The sequence below is a fragment of the Babylonia areolata genome, chromosome 29 (genome assembly GCF_041734735.1).
Source record: "Babylonia areolata isolate BAREFJ2019XMU chromosome 29, ASM4173473v1, whole genome shotgun sequence".
In the NCBI taxonomy this organism is placed as follows: Eukaryota; Metazoa; Mollusca; class Gastropoda; order Neogastropoda; family Buccinidae; genus Babylonia; species Babylonia areolata.
The window spans coordinates 41408477-41424147 of record NC_134904.1 but is presented as its reverse complement, the minus strand read 5'-3'; the positions used below and the strand labels follow the sequence as shown (position 1 = coordinate 41424147).

The 15671-nt window shown below is 50.4% G+C and overlaps 1 protein-coding gene across 1 annotated transcript in view; it reads left to right on the top strand.

Moving 5' to 3' along the window:
* Window positions 1-8602, top strand: part of LOC143274722 (proton-coupled folate transporter-like) — a 15707-nt gene extending 7105 nt beyond the window's left edge. The window contains exons 4-6 of the mRNA XM_076578630.1: window positions 5431-5625; window positions 6522-6653; window positions 8034-8602. Of these exons, the coding sequence (XP_076434745.1) occupies window positions 5431-5625; window positions 6522-6653; window positions 8034-8378 (672 nt within the window). The 3' untranslated portion in view covers window positions 8379-8602. The remainder of the gene's footprint in view (window positions 1-5430; window positions 5626-6521; window positions 6654-8033) is intronic.
* Window positions 8603-15671: the final 7069 nt, after the last annotated feature.

Sequence of the window (15671 nt, the reverse complement as noted above, 5' to 3'; positions counted from 1 at the left end):
GTTTTTCTTTCTCTCCATTGTATTTGTTTTTCTTTGTATTTCCGTTTTGACCCCTTCATGTTATCATCCTCGTCCTCCTCCTCTTCTCCTCCTCCTCTTCTCCTCCTCTCTTCCTTTTCTCCTCCTCCTTCTCTCCTCCTGCTTCTCTTCCCCTCCTATTTTTGTGTGTGGTTTTCTTCGTCTTTCGCTTGAGTGTTGTGCAGTTTTAAAGCTCATTCTGAAAAACCCCAAAGAAACAAACGAAAACAAACGAACAAACGAAAACCTCAACAGTTTGAAACAACTGAAGTTGTTGCCCGTTTTAGTCCTCTGATTGTTTCCCCTTTTCTCCGCCTTTGATGGTTTTATGGGCTGGGCTTGTTGGGCAACGTGGCGGAGATGACACTTTCGGCTCTTTCATCTTTGCGTCACTGCCTTTCACCTGGGACTGGGTTGTGTGTGTGTGAGAGAGATACTTTTTTCTTCATTGTGATTTATTTCATTTAGTTTAGTTTACAGTATTCCCCCCCCCCCCCAACACACACACACAAAATGTTTCCCTTTTTGTGGGTCCTTTTCTCTGTTTTAGAGGTTCTACGTGTTATATTTGTTTTGTTCATTTCATTTTCTAGCATTGTGTTGTATTGAATGACGATGTCTTGATTTGATCTGATTTGATGTGATCTGATTTGATGTGATCGGTTGTGATGGTGGTGATGGCTGGATGGAGGGTGTCTTTCTATTTTTTTTCTGTCTGTCAGTTATCTGTCTCTGTCAGTTGTCTGTCTGTCTCTCTCATCTGGGTTTGTCTCTGTCTGTCTCTCTTTCTCGGTTTGTCTCTCTCTGTCTCTCTATCTCGGCTTGTCTCTGTCTGTCTCTGTCTCGGTTTGTCTCTGTCTGTCTGTCTGTCTGTCTGTATCTCTCATCTCAGTTTGTCTCTGTCTGTCTCTGTCAGTTGTCTGTCTGTCTGTCTCATCTCAGTTTGTCTCTGTCTGTCTGTCTCTCATCTCGGTTTGTCTGTCTGTCTGTATCTGTCAGTTGTCTGTCTGTCTCCCCCTCTCTCCTTCACTCCCCACTCTCTCCCCCGTTCTGTCCCTCCAGCCCTGTGTGTGAAGGTAAGGACAGAGCGTGGGGGAGAGAGAGAACAAAGTCCCTGTGTTGCAACAGCGTACCTAATTACCGTGATGAGAAGAAAGTAAAGAAAAGATGATCTGCTGACTTGTTCTTTTTTACACTATCACAAGACAATAAAAGCGAACGGTTTTTTTTTCTGCTGGTGCTGTTACTACTGTTCAGTCTTTGAGAGCAGAACCGCGATGAAAAACAAACAAACAAACAAAAATAATAAAATAAAATAAAACAAAATAAAAAGGTCAAAACTGTACCAAGATAATGGAAGAAAAAAAAGTCGCTTTGATGTAAGCAGCAGGCATCTGTGACGAAACAACGCTGACACAAGATGGCCAGGGCAAAACAACAGTGACGAAACAACGCTGACACAAGGTGACCAGGGCAAAACAACAGTGACGAAACAACGCTGACACAAGGTGACCAGGGCAAAAGAACTGAACAACAGTGACGAAACAACGCTGACACAAGGTGGCCAGGGCAAAACAACAGTAACGAAACAACGCTGACACAAGATGGCCAGGGCAAAAGAACTGAACAACAGTGGCGAAACAACGCTGACACAAGATGGCCAGGGCAAAACAACAGTGACGAAACAACGCTGACACAAGGTGGCCAGGGCAAAACAACAGTGACGAAACAACGCTGACACAAGATGGCCAGGGCAAAACAACAGTGACGAAACAACGCTGACACAAGATGGCCAGGGCAAAAGAACTGAACAACAGTGACGAAACAACGCTGACACAAGGTGACCAGGGCAAAACAACAGTGACGAAACAACGCTGACACAAGGTGACCAGGGCAAAACAACAGTGACGAAACAACGCTGACACAAGGTGACCAGGGCAAAACAACAGTGACGAAACAACGCTGACACAAGATGGCCAGGGCAAAACAACAGTGACGAAACAACGCTGACACAAGGTGACCAGGGCAAAACAACAGTGACGAAACAACGCTGACACAAGGTGGCCAGGGCAAAACAACAGTGACGAAACAACGCTGACACAAGGTGGCCAGGCAAAACAACAGTGGCGAAACAACGCTGACACAAGGTGGCCAGGGCAAAAGAACTGAAGCATAAGCAGTGAAGGTCAGGGAGCTCTAAACTGAAGGACAACAATGACTTTTTCGTTGGGCCAAGCCGAGGGCTCTCAGTTCAGGCTGGGAAGGCAAGTGTCGCGTGTGTGTTTGGGGGTTGGGAGGGGGAGAGCGGGTGGAGACTTGTGACACGTGAAGACCCGTGTTGTTACACGTGAAGACCAACACGTGAAGACCCGTGTTGTGACACGTGAAGACCCGTGTTGTGACACGTGAAGAGCTGCACCCATTTCAGTGCTGGTGGTTTGGTCCTGGCCGCTGGACATGGATTGCGAGAACTTGGGGGAGGGGAGGGGGGGGGGAGAGGACTTGTTTTTTCAATTTCATTATTTTATGTACATAGACAATTTACATGAATACATATATAAGGGGGGAAAAGGCTACAGTAGACGAAACATTGAAAACTAAAAGAAGATGAAAATAAACGAAACAAAATGACATACATGTATAGTATTCTAAGCAAAACAACTGTGAATATACAGTGCATAGATCACTTGGAATTGGTGGGGTGGGGGATATGTTCAGCAAATAAAAATGGTGGGGTGTATTAGAGAGACAGAAAGAGAGAGAGAGGGAGAGAAAGAGAGATGGAGGGTGGAAGAGGGAGAGAGAGAGAGACAGAACGATAAAGAAGGAGAGAGAGAGTGTGTGTGTATTGAGTTATCATAACCATCGTTAACTCTCTGTATACGAACGGCGAAAGAGACGACGTTAACAGCGTTTCACCCCAATTACAACCATCAAAATATTACAAGCGGAAGACTTACACTGAAGAGGTGAATGTTGACAAAGAATACCACAATTCTGAGGACGGAAGCTAAAGGCTGGGTCATAGACACCCACTGGACATCCGAGGGGTCTGTGTAGAGGAGAAGAGAGGACTGGCCGTACTGAGTGAGTTAAGCGATTCTTTTTGTGTGTGCTTCATAGCGAGCTGTAAAATGAAACATAAGTGGATGAACAGATCAACACACCGTGAACAAACAACAACAACAAACAACAGCTAACAGATAGAACTTAGTCCAGGTTGTTGTCTCGTTCGTCATTTATCAGATGGATTCCCCCGTCTCCTCGACGAAGGCAGGAGTACGTCGCAGGTCCTCCAGTCCTCCGTAGAGCTTCCGGGCCGCTGGGATTGGGTCGGGCCAGGTTTTCTCTCGGAGCGCTTGGTGGAGCGGGCAGGACTGCAGCAGATGTTCTATTGTCTGGCTGCCTGTTCTGCAGGGGCACTGCTCTGTGTCGCCGATACGGAGTTTCGTGTATAGGTGGTGGTTCAGGCGGCTGATTTAGTTTAAGTGATTTTGGTTTTGTCCGTTTCACACGTAAAAATTATATGGGAAAACCAGGAACACTTGGATATTGTTATTTTGTGTTTTTTTTCTTCTACATCTTGTTTTCATAACGGAATATTCTAGTCGTTTAATGTCAGACATACCGCTCTTTTCGGACCCTTGCTCACCCTCCATCACTCCGTTCCACAGTTCCTCACAGACACCCCCCCCTACCCCACACACATCCTCCCACACACCCTCCTCAAACACACACCCACCTCTCTCTCACACAAACACACACACACACACACACACCCTCCTCAAACACACACCCTCCTCTCTCTCTCTCTCACACACACACACACACACACACACACACACACACACCCTCCTCAAACACACACCCTCCTCTCTCTCTCTCTCTCTCTCTCTCTCTCTCTCTCTCTCTCTCACACACACACACACACACACACACACACTCACACTCCTCACATATATCCACCCACCCTCGCCGTCCTGAAGGGAAGATGGCTATCGATTACTGATGGATCAACGAGCGGCCATGTTCGTATCGACTGGTTCCTATCCGACCCCACCCTCTATGTTGGGTGCTAAGTGCTACCCACTGTTTTCCTCCCTCCCTTCCCTGGCCCCTATCCCCCCCCCCCCCCCCCCCAATCCCCCCTCCAGTACCACTCTCACCCACCCGATCACCTTGGATGGCCCGGCCTCTCGCAGTGTGACCGTTGACGACAGGGCCATGAGGGCACACCTTTCCACCTTTCCCTGAGCCCGGAGCGCCACACCCCCCTCCCCCGTCCCTCCGCCGCCGCCACTCCTCCCTGAGCCCCCCACCACACCTCCCTGAGCCCCCCACCACTCCTCCCCCCACTCCTCCCTGAGCCCCCCACCACTCCTCCCTGAGCCCCCCCCACTCCTCCCCCCACTCCTCCCTGAGCCCCCCACCACTCCTCCCCCCACTCCTCCCTGAGCCCCCCACCACACCTCCCTGAGCCCCCCACCACTCCTCCCACCACTCCTCCCTGAGCCCCCCCCCACTCCTCCCTGAGCCCCCCACCACTCCTCCCCCCACTCCTCCCTCCCTGAGCCCCCCCCCCACTCCTCCCTGAGCCCCCCACCACTCCTCCCCCCACTCCTCCCTCCCTGAGCCCCCCCCCCGCCACTTCTCCCTGAGCCCCCCACCACTCCTCCCCCCACTCCTCCCTCCCTGAGCCCCCCCCCCCGCCACTCCTCATGGTGTGTTGCAGGTGGGGGGGGGACCAGGACGTGACGTTGTGACGTGTGTTGCAGGTGGGGGGGGGGGGCAGGACGTGACGTTGTGACGTGTGTTGCAGGTGGGGTACCAGGACGTGACGTGACGAGTGTTGCAGGTGGGGGGGGGGACCAGGACGTGACGTTGTGACGAGTGTTGCAGGTGGGGGGGGGGACCAGGACGTGACGTTGTGACGTGTGTTGCAGGTTGGGGGGGAACCAGGACGTGACGTTGTGACGAGTGTTGCAGGTGGGGGAGGGGACCAGGACGTGACGTTGTGACGTGTGTTGCAGGTGGGGGACCAGGACGTGACGTGTGTTGCAGGTGGGGGACCAGGACGTGACGTTGTGACGTGTGTTGCAGGTGGGGGGGGGACCAGGACGTGACGTTGTGACGTGTGTTGCAGGTGGGGGGGGGACCAGGACGTGACGTTGTGACGTGTGTTGCAGGTGGGGGACCAGGACGTGACGTGTGTTTCAGGTGGGGGACCAGGACGTGACGTTGTGACGTGTGTTGCAGGTGGGGGACCAGGACGTGACGTTGTGACGAGTGTTGCAGTTGGGGGACCAGGACGTGACGTTGTGACGAGTGTTGCAGGTGGGGGACCAGGACGTGACGTTGTGACGTGCGTTGCAGGTGGGGTACCAGGACGTGACGTTGTGACGTGTGTTGCAGGTGGGCGACCAGGACGTGACGGTGCTGTTCGTGCAGGATCCCCCCCTGGCCTGGACCTCCTCGATGTACGGTTACCTGATCGCCGCTGACTACGGTATCATGGGCCTCACCCTCATCTTCATCCTGCCCCTCCTCTCTGACGTCCTCTCCGTTTCCGACATCGCCATCGCCATGATCGCCATCTTCTTCAAACTGGTGAGTGGGTTGGGGTGGGGGTGGGGGTGTGGGTGGGAAGGGGGGTTGTTTCTGCATAAATCAGCGTTATCTTCAAGCTGGTGAGTGTGTGTGTGTGTGTTTGGGGGGGGGGGGGATGAATCGGGATGATGCGGTAGGTTCTGTATGAATTGTCACCATCTTCTTCAAGCTGGTGATTTGTGGGAAGGGGGCGGGGGCTCCGAAGTGTGGGTGATGTGGTGGGTGTGATGTAGTATGTATGATTTGTTAGGTGTGATGTGGTAAGTGTGATGTGTTAGGTGTGATGTGGTGGGTGTGATGTGGTGGGTGTGATGTGGTAGGTGTGATGTGGTAAGTGTGATGTGATAGGTGTGATGTGGTGGGTGTGATTTGTTAGGTGTGATGTGGTAAGTGTGATGTGATGTGTTAGGTTTGATGTGGTGGGTGTGATGTAGTAGGTGTGATTTTATAGTTGTGGTGTGTTACATGTGATGTGTTATGTGCAATCTGTTAGGTGTGATGTGTTGGGTGTGATGTGGTAAATGTGATGTGGTAGATGTGATTTGTTGGATGTGATGGGTGTGATGTGGTAGGTTCTGTATTTCCAAGCCAGTGAGCTTAGCAGGTTGAAACTTAGCGGAAAAGTGTGATGTGGTTGGTGTGATAGGTGTGATGTGATAGGTTCTGTGCAAGTAAGCTCCATTATGGCCATCTTCTTCAAGCAGGTGTGGTATGGGAGGAGGGGAGGTGTTCTGGATTCTCTGCAATTTATGGCCATGGTCATCGTCAGGTTGAGGAAGGAGGGAGGGGGGGGGAAGGGGTGGACGGAAAACTGGGCGATGTGCGAGGTTCTCTGTATCTTTCACCATCTCCCTCTCCCCCCCCCCCCCCCTCTCTCTCTCTCCTCTCCCCCTCAGGTGCGGTCCACATGGGCGGGGTTCTGCACGGAGACGTGGATGATGTTCGTGTCCGTGGTGTCCGGGGCTCTGGGCGCTCTCATCAACCCGGGACTGAGGGCCGTGCTCAGCAAGACCGCCAACCCCGGGGAGGTGAGTCGGTGTGTACCCCGGGTGGGTTGGCCCTTGATGTGTACCCCTGGTGGGTGGATTGTTGATGTGTAACCCTAGTGGGTGGATTGTTGATGTGTACCTCGGCGAGGTGGGTCCTCATGTGTACCACTGGTGGGTGGGTCCTTAATCTGTATCCCGGGTGGATGGGTCCGTGGATGTGTACCCAGGGGTGGTGGGTCCTCGATGTGTACCCCGGGGTGGGTGGATGGTTGTGTACCCCGGGGAGGTGGGTCCTTATGTGGACACCTGGTGTGCGGGTCGTTATATGTACCTCGGGTGGGTGTGTCCTTATGTGTACCTCGGGTGGGTGTGTCCTTATGTGTACCCCTGGTTGGTGGGTGGGTGTGTACCCCTGGTGGGTGGGTCCTTGGGTGTACCCCTGGTGGGTGGGTCCTTATGTGTACCCCTGGTGGGGAAAAGTTGCTGACTGTACCTGTTCCATGTGATAGCTGAGTTCAAAGTGTTGCAGAGATATTGCCACAGACTAACTGGCCAGTAGGTACTCGTCTTGACGAAGCTGACTGTTTTTCCATTTAGCCAGTTTCCATATATAGAATCAGGAAGACGACGAAGGAGGAGGAGGTGGAGGCCCAGTGCATAAAACAACCCCCCCCTCTCCTAATTGTCTGGGTCATTTTGAAGCACTGTGTGTGTCAGTGGGACATGGTGCACAGTGCTAATGAGGTGTTCTGTGCAGGTAGTCAATTTCCACGATAACTGGCTGGCTATGTTTCATTTATGACTTTATACAGCCAGTGTCTATTTCCACATAAACTGGTTCGTTATTTTCATTCATGACTTCATACAGCCAGTTCCTGTTTATTTCCACGATAACTGGGTCGATATTTTCCATTATTACTTTGTACAAAGCTCCACTTTGTGGAATAAAAAGAATTCTGTGTTGCCTTGAGCCACACCTCTTTCCCTCCCCCTCTCTCTCTCTCTCATACTCTGGCACGCACCACTCATCCGTATCCCCTTGTTTCTGTATTTGTTTCCTTCGTTTCCAAAGTGATCTAACTTGTGGTGGTAGTGGTAATGATGGTGATAATGATGATGATCATGGTCGTGATGATGTTGACAGTGGTGGTGGTGGTGGTGGTGGTGATGTTGGTGATGATAATAATGATCGTGATGACGGTGATGGTGACGATGATGATGACGGTGGTGATGATTATGATGATGGTGACGATGGTGATGACGGTGATGATGATGGTGGTGATAATGATCGTGGTGACGGTGGTGATGGTGACGATGATGACGGTGGTGATGATTATGGCGATGATGGTGGTGGTGGTGGTGATAATGATTGTGACGGCGACGATGACGGTGACGGTGACGGTGGTGATGGGTGTGCAGGTGGGCAAACTGTTCTCCATCCAGGCCTCCCTGGAGACTCTGTCCAAACTGGTGGGCTCCAGCGTCTTCACCGGCATCTACGCCGCCACGGTGCGCGACCTGCCGGCGGCAGCCTACCTGTCGGAGGCAGCCCTGTACGTGGGCGTGCTGGTGCTGCTGCTGTGGCTGGGTCAGCTGGTGCGGGAGGACGGCGTGTTTGGCCTGCTGTGGACCTTCTCCCGCCCCTACCACGCCCTGGCCAAGGCGGGGCCCGCCGCGCTGCCCGCCATCCGCACTGAGGACGCCGACAAGAAGCCGCGGGAGTCCACGTCGCCCATCTTCCCCCTGGGGGCTTCCACGCCGTAGTCCGCAGCACACACAGCTAGGCCTGCCTGTCTGAGTACTGTGCACCGTCAGTTTGGACAAAGAGTACTGTGCACCGTCAGTTTGGACAAAGGGTACAGTGTACCATCGGTTTGGACAGTACAGTGTACCATCGGTGTGGACAAAGGGTACAGTGCACCATCGGTTTGGACATAGAGTACTGTGCACCATCGGTTTGGACAAAGAGTACAGTGCACCATCGGTTTGGACATAGAGTACTGTGCACCATCGGTTTGGACAAAGGGTACAGTGCACCATCGGTTTGGACATAGAGTACTGTGCACCATCGGTTTGGACAAAGAGTACTGTGCACCATCGGTTTGGACAAAGGGTACAGTGCACCATCGGTTTGGACATAGAGTACTGTGCACCATCGGTTTGGACATAGAGTACAGTGCACCATCGGTTTGGACAAAGAGTACTGTGCACCATCGGTTTGGACATAGAGTACAGTGTACCATCGGTTTGGACATAGAGTACTGTGCACCATCGGTTTGGACAGTACAGTGTACCATCGGTTTGGACAAAGAGTACTGTGCACCATCGGTTTGGACAGTACAGTGCACCATCGGTTTGGACAAAGAGTACAGTGCACCATCGGTTTGGACAAAGGGTACAGTGCACCATCGGTTTGGACAGTACAGTGCACCATCGGTTTGGACAAAGGGTACAGTGCACCATCGGTTTGGACAGTACAGTGCACCATCGGTGTGGACAAAGAGTACAGTGCACCATCGGTGTGGACAAAGGGTACAGTGCACCATCGGTGTGGACAAAGAGTACAGTGCACCATCGGTGTGGACAAAGGGTACAGTGCACCATCGGTGTGGACAAAGGGTACTGTGCACCATCGGTTTGGACAAAGGGTACAGTGCACCATCGGTGTGGACAAAGAGTACAGTGCACCATCGGTGTGGACAAAGAAAGACGACAGACAGCTATCGTCCTGCCTGCCCTGAGTACATTGCACCAAGAGTTTGGACAAAGAGTGCATTGCCCGAGGAGTTTGGACAAAGAGTGCATTGCAGGAGGAGTTCGGACAAAGAGTGCATTGCAGGAGGAGTTTGGACAAAGAGTGCATTGCACGAGGAGTTTGGACAAAGAGTGCATTGCACGAGGAGTTTGGACAAAGAGTGCATTGCACGAGGAGTTTGGACAAAGAGTGCATTGCAGGAGGAGTTTGGACAAAGAGTGCATTGCAGGAGGAGTTTGGACAAAGAGTGCATTGCACGAGGAGTTTGGACAAAGAGTGCAGTGCACGAGAAGGTTGGACAGAGTACAGTGCACGAGAAGGTTGGACAGTAGGTTGGACAGTACAGTGCACGAGAAGGCTGGACAGTACAGTGCACGAGAAGGCTGGACAGTAGGTTGGACAGAGTACAGTGCACGAGAAGGCTGGACAGTAGGTTGGACAGTACAGTGCACGAGAAGGTTGGACAGTACAGTGCACGAGAAGGCTGGACAGTAGGTTGGACAGTACAGTGCACGAGAAGGCTGGACAGTAGGTTGGACAGTACAGTGCACGAGAAGGTTGGACAGTACAGTGCACGAGAAGGCTGGACAGAAGGTTGGACAGTACTGTGCACGAGAAGGCTGGACAGTACAGTGCACGAGAAGGCTGGCAGTACAGTGCACGAGAAGGCTGGACAGAAGGTTGGACAGTACAGTGCACGAGAAGGCTGGACAGTACAGTGCACGAGAAGGTTGGCAGTACAGTGCACGAGAAGGCTGGACAGTACAGTGCACGAGAAGGTTGGCAGTACAGTGCACGAGAAGGCTGGACAGTACAGTGCACGAGAAGGCTGGACAGTACAGTGCACGAGAAGGTTGGCAGTACAGTGCACGAGAAGGCTGGACAAGGAGTACAGTGCACGAGGTGTTTGGACATGGAGTACAGTGCACGAGGACTTTGGACAGAGTACAGTGCACGAGGACTTTGGACAAAGTAAAGACGACAGAGTCACAGCAATGTCCTGTCTGCCTGCCTGGCCGCCTTTCTGCCTGCCTGGCCGCCTTTCTGCCTGGTTGCCCCGAGTGGTGCCAGACACCAAGAGTGTTGGACAAAAGAAAATGAAGACGACAGACACGGCTTCGCTGTTGAAGGAACAGTGTTAGAGACAGAGGTAGAGCAGAGAGCAACTGAAGTGAAGGAACGTCAGTGTGTGATGTGAGGGGGAGGCGGAGCAGGCTTTCTACCCTGTTCCCTAACAACTTCCGGGGCGAAACTGACAAGAAAAGTACATAGACAAGTGGATCCAGGTATAGCCACACACAGACATGTGGATCTAGGTATAGCCGTGCATTGGAAAGTGGATGTAGGTATATCCGTACCTAAGGTGGATCTAGGTATAGCCGTACTTAGTGGATCCAGGTATAGTCGGGGAGCATTTAATGTAAAGTGGATCCATGTATAGTCAGAGGAGCATTTAATGTACGGTGGATTCATGTATAGTCAGAGGAGCATTTAATGTACGGTGGATCCACGTATCAGGGGAGCATTTGATGTACGGTGGATCCAGGTGCAGCCAGAAGAGCATTTAATGTACGGTAGATCCATGTATAGTCAGGGGAGCATTTGATGTACGGTAGATCCATGTATAGTCGGGGAGCATTTAATGTACGGTAGATCCATGTATAGTCAGGGGAGCATTTGATGTAAAGTGGATCCAGGTGCAGCCAGAAGAGCATTTAATGTGCGGTGGATCCATGTATAGTCAGGAGCATTTAATGTGCGGTGGATCCATGTATAGTCAGGGGAGCATTTGATGTAAAGTGGATCCATGTGTAGCCAGAGGAGCATTTGATGTAAAGTGGATCCATGTATAGCTGGGAGAGCATTTGACATCAATGATGTTGCACTAACGGACGTACATGTAAAAGTGGATCCTTGTTTAGACGGAGGAGCATTTGATGTCAATGATGATGTACTACGGGGCAGATACAGAAACGTAGATCCACGTACAGCCGGTGGAGCATTTGATGTTAGTGATGTTGAACAAAAGAACAGAACTTTCCGTCTCATGAAACAGCGATCACAACGTCAGACAGACAGTGACGGCTTCAAAACGTCCACCAACAGACTGACAGACATTGATGGCTTCACAACGTCCATCAACAGACAGTGATGGCTTCACAACGTCTATCAACAGACTGACAGACCTTGATGTCTTCACAACGTCCATCAACAGGCAGTGATGGCTTCACAACGTCCATCAACAGACAGTGATGGCTTCACAACGTCTATCAACAGACTGACAGACCTTGATGTCTTCACAACGTCCATCAACAGGCAGTGATGGCTTCACAACGTCCATCAACAGACAGTGATGGCTTCACAACGTCCATCAACAGGCAGTGATGGCTTCACAACGTCCATCAACAGGCAGTGATGGCTTCACAACGTCCATCAACAGACTGACAGACATTGATGTCTTCACAACGTCCATCAACAGGCAGTGATGGCTTCACAACGTCCATCAACAGACAGTGATGGCTTCAAAACGTCCATCAACAGGCAGTGATGGCTTCACAACGTCCATCAACAGACAGTGATGGCTTCACAACGGCCATCAACAGGCAGTGATGGCTTCACAACGTCCATCAACAGGCAGTGATGGCTTCACAACGTCCATCAACAGGCAGTGATGGCTTCACAACGTCCATCAACAGACAGTGATGGCTTCACAACGGCCATCAACAGGCAGTGATGGCTTCACAACGTCCATCAACAGGCAGTGATGGCTTCACAACGTCCATCAACAGGCAGTGATGGCTTCAGAGCGGCCATCGTGGCCGAGTTGTCGTTCAGTATGGCCCAGGCAGATGTGGAAGGCAGGCAGTGTAGCCAGACGTCCAACATGGTCTGCACAATTCCACAGCAAGCAAAGCTCAGTGTAGCAAGCTGTTGTGGAACATAGCAGCCAGTTGCTCGGTCAAAGCTGAATGAATTGAAGGAAAAAAGGGTCAGTATTGATTGGTATATGACCACCAGGAAAAAAGGACAAGTTGTGATTTGTCATGTGTTTCACGGAGACAGTTTCAACATCCTATGTTCGGGCTTCACATCCTACAAGCAAACAAAAATGGCAGCACAAGAAAAAATATCCACTGGAATATCAAGGCGAGCTTTGTATGCCAGAGAAATTAATTTGAATAATTAATCATTTTGGTTAAGTAAACACGATCACTTCTTCGGAAATGGAAGTTCCCTCCCCCCCTTCCTTCATTTTGTAAGTGGACAGACCCTCGTGAGAGAGGTGTGACGTCATTAATGACGAGATGAATGTCTTGCGCACGCTGCATCGCTTGCGTAGATTGGACAAGGATGACGTCATTGTGACGTTAGAGTCCGTTTTGAGAACACACTGCTTATGATTTGGCATTCTTCAAAGTGACTGTGGGTCATGTGCACTGAGTGATGATTTTCGTTTTGGGCGGTGACTGGGTTAGCATTGAGTGACGAGTTGATTTGTACCAGGTGGCTGGGATGAGCATTGAGTGATGAGTGACGAGTTGATTTGGACCTGGTGGCTTGGATGAGCATTGAGTGACGAGTTAATTTGGACCTTGCGGCTGGGATGAGCATTGAGTGATGAGTGATGAGTTGACTTGGACCTGGTGGCTGGGATGAGCATTGAGTCATGAGTGACGAGTTGATTTGGACCTGGTGGCTGGGATGAGCATTGAGTGATGAATGATGAGTTGACTTGGACCTGGTGGCTGGGATGAGCATTGAGTGATGAGTTGATTTGGACCTGGTGGCTGGGATGAGCATTGAGCGATGAGTTGATTTGGACCTGGTGGCTGGGATGAGCATTGAGCGATGAGTTAATTTGGACCTGGTGGCTGGGATGAGCATTGAGTGATGAGTTGATTTGGACCTGGTGACTGGATGAGCATTGAGTGATGAGCGATGAGCGATGAGTTGACTTGGACCTGGTGGCTGGATTGTGCATTGAGTGATGAGCGATGAGTTGATTTGGACCTGGTGGCTGGGATGAGCATTGAGTGATGAGTTAATTCGGACCTTGTAGCTGGGATGAGCACTGGGTGATGAGTTACATCTGGACACAGTGGGCGGGATGGTTACAGCAGGTTTCTGATGTGTACAGATTCCCTGAGAAAACTGCCAGCGCTGATACCTGGTGGTCACCAGAACAAAGGCCAGTTGTTTTGCTGAGGAAGTAATGATGGGAACGTATGCTGACCATAATTAAACGGTATTGGCACGGGCTGTCAGTGTGAAAACAGAGGACTGGTTTGTGTCATTTTCTTGGCTGAGTGGGGTGGAAGCGTTCTTACGGGCGTAGCCGGTTGGGCAGGGTTCTCTCACCACATCAGTACAGGTTCTTTTCAAGTCTTTAATGAGGACGGGGAACGTGTCGGGGCATGGGTAAAGGGAACAGGAGAGCGGGGGGTTAAAGGGCAAGGGACTGTACTCGTAAAAGGGGGGAATAAATAAAGTAAATGAATACCCCATGGACAAAACAACAAAGCCCTCGAAAGCAAGCGTACAGTGATGTCTATGTTCATTCATTCACTCTCTCCAAACATCACTTTACCAAATATTACACATGAATCTACAATTGTTACAAATGAATGTGTGAAAAGACTAAAATATCCCATTAATTGGAATGAGCAATTGCTTTCAACCATCTGGACTCCCAGTTCGAAATTGTCTAATTTCTTAAAGATGTTTATATAAATTCTAGAAACTTCTAAACGTAAGTTGAGATTACATTTCAGTAAAGATTAACTCGATTATTCGAAATAATTGCAAATCCGTTCAAATGCATAAATCAAAACTCACAGAATAATATTAATAAGGATATACAAATAGCATTTACATTTTGGTATCATTTCTCAGTGCTAGAAATGCTTACTGTAAAGTATGATATATTTCACTCACCTTAGGTTGACAGAGGCCCACACACAATGCTTTTGCCGTTTCCCTTTTCCAGCTAACTGAGAACTGGTGAAATTCCGTTGCTTGTTCTGCATGGAAAGGTAGAACTCACTTCGTAAAAACATATCAAGATGCAGCACATCCATCCTACATGATTATTATTTTGCACGTGAAGTAATCACGGTAAAGCTAACAGGGACATCAACGTGCATACACATACTTTCTCTCTCCCTCCCTCCCCCTCTCTCCCCCCCTCTCTCTCTCTCTCTCCCTCCCTCCCTCCCCCCCCCTCCCTCCCTCCCTCTCCCTCTCCCTCTCAGCGGGGCAAAGAAAATTTTCACCCTGTTACATCCTCCCCTGGCCAATGAAATGACGTCTCGTCATTTACTTACAAATATACTTGACCAGTAATTGAATCTTAAGATATAAATTAAAACGTAGTATTGTTTCAAAGTTGTCGTTTTCACATAGTTATTAAATAAATCACGGTTCGAAACTTTTCAAATCGATGCAAACAAACTCTACAGCCTAAACACAAACTGTACAGCCTAGACTAGCGAAATCAGTTTCTCAAGAATGATCTGTTTTGGAAGATTTTCCTCCGGTCTCTTTCATCAGCTGTTTGAGAAATGTTAATTTACGTTCAGTAATTGTCCATCCAGAAACTCCCAAGCCTGCCGTGTCTTGTTGTGACAAGATGTAGTCCCCATACGTCATCCAGCGTGGGGGCCGTCTGTGACGAGATGACCGTCTCAGGGGCGGAGCAGTGCTTTCCTCTTCAACAGCATCCACAACACCATATCTGCGTCCTTCCTTATCGCCGCTTCGTCCTGAACCCGAGACATCCTCCTGAAGGCCACAGTCGTCACCGTGTTGTCTGAGGTCTTGGACTTCCTGCGGTATGCCACCTCCCAGCTCGGAAGAATCAACTCTTGGTAACTCGGGAGTTGAACGCGCATCCTTGCGCTGCTGAATGCAGACTTCGAACTCCAGATCCTCTTCAGTATCTACTGTCGCTGTAGATACATGCAGAGTTGTTCTCAGGGTGGCTGAAACGTTGTGTCTCTGTCTGGTCCTTCTGATCAGTTTCTTCTGCTGCTTCTTTCGTCTGGGTTTGGGGACAGGACATTGTGAGATTTCTTTCTCACGCTTTGGATTTGGGAGTCTGGGCTTTGGAATTGGTGAATTTGGGACTGGGAGTTTTGGAACTGCGGGCTCTGTGTTGGGTTCTTCTGGGACAGAGGACTGTGCTTCATCAGTATCCACTGACAGGTGGCCAGTTGGAAGCAAATGATTCCTGTGCATGGTCCGTTTACGTTTTTCGTCACTGTCTGGATGCACCACATACACAGGAACGTCAGGGTTGGGCT